The sequence below is a fragment of the Porites lutea genome, chromosome 6, assembly GCF_958299795.1.
Source record: "Porites lutea chromosome 6, jaPorLute2.1, whole genome shotgun sequence".
In the NCBI taxonomy this organism is placed as follows: domain Eukaryota; kingdom Metazoa; phylum Cnidaria; class Anthozoa; order Scleractinia; family Poritidae; genus Porites; species Porites lutea.
The window spans coordinates 34,697,916-34,703,371 of NC_133206.1; the positions used below are offsets into that span (position 1 = coordinate 34,697,916).

General features: G+C 41.3%; 1 protein-coding gene across 1 annotated transcript; it reads left to right on the plus strand.

Annotated features, from left to right (window-relative positions):
• Positions 1–203: 203 nt before the first annotated feature.
• On the plus strand, positions 204–4,952 carry LOC140942218 (uncharacterized). The gene is made up of 2 exons (XM_073391183.1): positions 204–537; positions 1,077–4,952. Exons 1-2 carry the CDS (start codon positions 204–206, stop codon positions 4,712–4,714), a joined length of 3,972 nt encoding a protein of 1,323 aa, XP_073247284.1. The 3' UTR covers positions 4,715–4,952.
• The last annotated feature ends 504 nt before the right edge of the window (positions 4,953–5,456 follow it).

A 5,456-nucleotide genomic window follows, 5' to 3' on the forward strand; every position in this document is an offset into this window, starting at 1 on the left:
CATAGACCTGGCGGAGATTCCAGTTTCGCGGGAAAGGGTGCCCTAAAATGTGTCTAAAAATAAACCTGTTCGTAAAAACGCCATGACATAGGCCTAGTATGGGAGTTGCTCACTCCGGGTTATGGTCTCCCGTCCTCACTTAGTACTCATGCTAAATGCACTGAACTGTTGAATTAAGCGCGGGTGGAGCGAAACAGAGCTGGATGGAAGAGCTGGGAAGTAGCCAAAGCGGTTGCACCAGAAAGAAAGTGCACAAGACAGAAAGTGTTGGTCAGACAGCGTGGAGGCCTTATACGCCTACTGGAGCTATGACACTTGATGGTGATGATGATGAAGGGAACGTTAGAGAGATATCTCTTCAACTAGGACACCCTCTGGGCTCGCAGCACAGACAGTCTGCCTTAAGTGCCTTAACTGGATACAGCGCACATATTCTGAGGAGGATCCTCTCTAAAAGACAAGCCCACCTGTCCGATCTTATAACCTGGAAAAACACTGAAGTACTTGACTTCCGACACTGTCGCCGAACCCCAAACCGTTTGTAGATTAGAAATTCTAGCGTACTGCTAATTCCTGCAGAGGTGTCTATGCCAATACTGAACTGTTCTACCAAAGTCCATACTAAATTAGCTTTTAACCTCCTTCATTAGCCGGTGTGTTTGCCTTGCTGATTTGCTAAAAAAAAGTATCATCTGCTATTTAACAATTATTCCACGAGTGCGCTTTGGATATGAGATGGTCGATGGCCAACAAGATGCGTAGCGCCGAGTTGGCTATCGACCATCTCATATCTAACAAGCGCGAGTTGGATGATCGTTTCATTAAAAACGCTCATAAAATATCGAGAAATCTTCCCGATTTTATTTGTAAAAACAACCGATTTTCTGCTTGTTTTTAATTTTGAGTAGACGTGTACAGTTACCATAACTGGAGAGCATGGTATAATGGCTCATATACCACGATGGATAAGCCAATCAGAACCCTAGAATTGCATAATCCAATGATTCAGTTTTTAATAATTAATATTGTCTTAGTTTTTCAAAACTCAGTTGTTGACACTTTCACATTATCTTCAGGTGCTGATGCGGAGTTCAGTGACCCTCGCCTTTTTGTTTCCATTCTACTTGGTGAAGACTCACCCACATGTGGTTCGTTACGTCAACCGTGCCAGACTCTTTTCCAAGCACTGATAAAAGTCGTGGACGGAGGAAAGATCTTCCTTGATGGAAGGCACAGTGGGTTACGTCCATACAACTGTAGAAAAAGAATTGGAAAAAAAGAACGCATTGTGGAGTTCATGCGCGTAAGTCTAACAATACAGGGCTGGCTTACGAAGGCGCATATTTCCTGCAAACTACGTTATGGTCTAGTTTTTGAACATGATAAAAACCAACTTTTGCGGATAACTTTCTCAAACCTTATATTCCATAACAAGGCATTCGTTTTAAACGAAGTGAGCTGCTTCAATATTGCTATTAGTAATTGCAAAATTATTAACAGTTCCGCGGCGGTTGTTGTTGTACAAGGAGAATCTAGAATCTGCACCAATTCTTCAATTGTTATCTCCGATACTGAGTTCCTGAACAATACCCAATCGCTCATCGCCAATTTGTCAAATGGAATTTTCATTCTTAAAATCTCCAGAAGTGTATTTCAGGACAGGGTTGGTCGGTTCAAAGTAACTTCAGAGGACAGATATAGTACCGGCGCTGTGTACATTAAGGCACCCACCTTGAGAAATATGGTGCATGTCTCGTGCTTTGTTACCGATTCTATTTTTCGCGAGCTTGGTCACAAATTAAATGGCTTCGCTTTATCCTTTAAAGTAAATAACCTATTTACCACAGGGATGTTGTCAGTATCGAATACCACCTTTCTCAACAACGAGAATTCTATATTTGTATATGGTGGATTTGACGTTCGACTAGATCAGGTGACCATTGACTCTACTTATGGATATGCTTTTGCAGCCAGTGGTCCTCCAAACCTGTCGCCTAACGTTTCTGATATAAAGGTGTCTTTACATCGTTGTCTACTGCGGAACAATAGAGTTGGTGTACGAATGACAATAGTACCTTGTCTAGATGTACTCACTTGTGCACCAAGCAGCCAATCACTATTTATTAATGACACTCTTTTTGAAGGAGGTAGCGAGACGCGCGGTATCGGTGATGCGATCAGGTTTTCATTGAAGGTGACAGGTAGGTCACTCCAAAAACATTTCATTGATGCGAAGGTAATTCTGTACAACGTTACCTTTCAAGGAATTCACAACGGCGTAATGTACGTAACCATGCAAAAGAATGTAAAAGGACTGATATCCATAAAGAACTGCAAGTTTATAAACAATTCTCAGTTTGTATACCGATTAGATAACCGAGCAACTGTAGGTGTTGAGTTTCCCGACGAAGATCCTCCAAAATGTCTCAAAGAGAACAACCGCAGCAAAGTCTTCTGGAATGACACATTCCAAACACCGGTGACAATTGAAAACAGCATATTCGAGAATAACGTCGGTATCTCAGGAGCACTGAATTTTCTTAATGGAAACGTCACTTTGAGAAACTGCACGTTCAGAAACAATGAAGGCTTGACTTTAGGAGGGCATGTCTATCTGAAAACGGGTTACGGTAGCCTTAGCGTTGTAAAAAGCGCCTTCCTTCAAACACGTTTAAACCATATATCTAAAACTGGCCAGCCCGGCAAAGTCCTGCGTTATGGATGTTTCCTGTATTCGGATAGCACTGGTCCTATCATCATAAGAAACTCGTCTTTTATAGCAAAGGCCAACCGAAAGCTTTACCCTGTTTTGGCTGCTACTAAAAGTACTTCAATAAAGACTGATGCCACCTCTACTTTACAATGCCCGTCTAAACGACGAGTGAAACTGGAAAGTATAAAGGCAACTGAAGGTTTTGAGTTTACCGAGGGAAGCAGGACGTGCTGGATGAAGGTCAATTATGTCAAACTATTTTGTCAAGAGTGTAATGATAAGTTTTACTGTCTGGAGACGGGTTTGCCAAAACGTTTGAAATTTAGCAAAGGACTTAAATGCCTCAATTGTCCTTACGGAGCATCCTGTGAAGATGGAAATGTCCGAGCTAAAGAGAATTTCTGGGGCTTAAAAGTGAAAAGAAGACCTCCAACAATGCAATTCTTTCCCTGTCCCCTGGAATACTGTAGCAGTTCAAGGCATTCCAGTTATCGGGGTTACAATGCCTGTCATGGCAAGAGGACCGGCGTCCTATGTGGCAGATGTTCTGATGGGTATAGCGAAGAACTCTATTCGACTTCATGCAGAAAGAAAGATAATTGTAGCGATCACTGGTTTTGGGTGGCAACCGCCATCTATGTGATTGTATTTTCAGTGTACTTCATCTTTAAGCCTCCCGTGTATTCGGAGTTGTATAAGCAGACTCTTTGGTTTAAGAAGAAGCCCAAAAGTGTTAACGTACAGTCAACACCAGAAGAAGAAGATAACAAAAGCCACGACTCTGGTTATCTAAAGATTGTCTTTTATTTCTACCAAGTAGCCGAGCTGATGATGATAAGATCTCCTGAGAAAACTCTGCATATGGTACCAATTATTCCCCCAGTTATGGCTATCTTTAATTTCCAGGTTAAGACATTGAATGGTGGCATTGGTTGCCCATTTCCTGGTCTCACTGTCGTCACCAAGGAACTATTTATGTGTTCAAAATTCCTGGGAACATTGCTGTCTATTGGTTTTATTTATGCCCTCCATCGATCCGCAAGTAAGCTCAGGTTCATTTCCTCACCATCACTAACACTATATCTCGGCGTTGTGTTAGAAACACTTTTGCTTGGTTACGAAGGACTGGCAGATACAACCCTTAAGTTGATGCACTGTGTTCCTATTGAAAAGGATTGGCGTCTTTTTTTAGATGGGAACATCGAGTGTTGGCAGTGGTGGCAGTACTTGTTAATCGCATTCGCAGTTTCCTTTATCATCCCTCTGGTCTTGGTTCTCTTTTGGGGATCACTGATGCTTGCCAAGAACAAAGTGACTGCTAAGGAATTCCTGATAGCTTGTGCTTTGCCTTTGCCTTGCCTACTGTTGTGGCTTTTTCGGCAGTTTAGAAAGACAGATGATGAACAGCTTCTTTATGCTGGAAACGAAGATCATGCAGAAGAAATAAAGCAGGTTCTACACGGTCCATTTCGCAAAGCGTCTACTGGCGACTATGGCACCCTGTACTGGGAAAGCGTACTGACTGGTCGGAGATTAATTCTACTGACTATCCACACATTTACTACTGATCCCTTGAAACGCTTCGTCTGTCTTAATTGCGCATGCGTTTTGATGTTTGTTCATCATCTTACAATTAGACCATTCCGAGAGCAAAAGGCCAATATCTGTGAAGGCCTCTCGCTTATGAGCTTGACAGTTATCTGTACTTTCAGTTTGGCTGAAGCCACTTACATCTCAGAGGGAATAGATCCCGCTGGACTAATTCAAAACTTCTTTCAGGCTTTGCAATGGATGGAGGTAATCGTACTTGGTTTACTGCCTGCAATGGTGTGCGTTCTTTTTGGTTTTGCAGTGTTGTCTCAAGTCATTCGACTGTTGTACCACTGTGTGAAATTTCTCTTGTATCATACAAGATACAAATATCTTTTTCATCAAGAGATCTCAAGGAACAGGGAGCTTCTGGTTAACTGGGACCCAGAGGAGGTCCATGTCCTGGATTGAGTTCGCAGTGGAAATGTTACTATTTTTTTTAAATAAATCGTTACAAACAGGATTTTAAGGCAATTAGACTGTTATTTCTTAAGAGATGAATAGGGAAGGAATTATCGGGTACGACATTCATATTTTTCGCTTGTTAACTCACGCGTTAACAGCACTTTCAAAGGGACTGTGTCACATCAGTCTGAATCTATACTTTGTTTAGTATCTATGGGACTATTGCACGATGACGTTATTTTACTCCAACTACCAGAATCCTTCAGATTGTTGTTTTCTTGTGAAAATTAGGGCTATTGTTTTTTAAACCCTAGCGGAATTGACAAATTTAAATGTTAAAGCAAAAAAAGAAATGAATTGTGGTAGTTGTAGTCCAATGTCGTCATCATGAAAATAGTCCATTGCCAATCACTCGCTCACTTGCTTTGGGACTTAACTTTGCGGACATTACTTATAATAATGACAAAGTCACAGCTTAGTGTCAAATCATTGTCTCCCAAGCGCCATATTTGAAATTGCATAGAAAACAGATGAGCTTTGAAAAACGTTTAGGCTAAACAGTTTCATTAAAAATTTTCTAATTGCGGTGTCTGTTACTCCTTTTCAGTTTTGCCAATCAATGCCTTGTTTTGTATTTGCAGTGTTATTTAAACCATCCTACAGTGTTTTAAAATAAGCGGTTGCGTTTAGTTTGCTCACTGTTCCGAGGCCAGTTTCTATTTTCTGAATTAGGCTAGTTCGTGACAAA

What these genes read in the sequence shown, in the direction of transcription:
- LOC140942218 (XM_073391183.1), top strand. Translation starts at nt 204, where the DNA reads ATGGAAGAGCTGGGAAGTAGCCAAAGCGGTTGCACCAGAAAGAAAGTG. An exon ending in CTGTCGCCGAACCCCAAACC is followed by an intron (nt 538 to 1,076) that starts GTTTGTAGATTA and finishes CATTATCTTCAG; the next exon opens with GTGCTGATGCGGAGTTCAGT.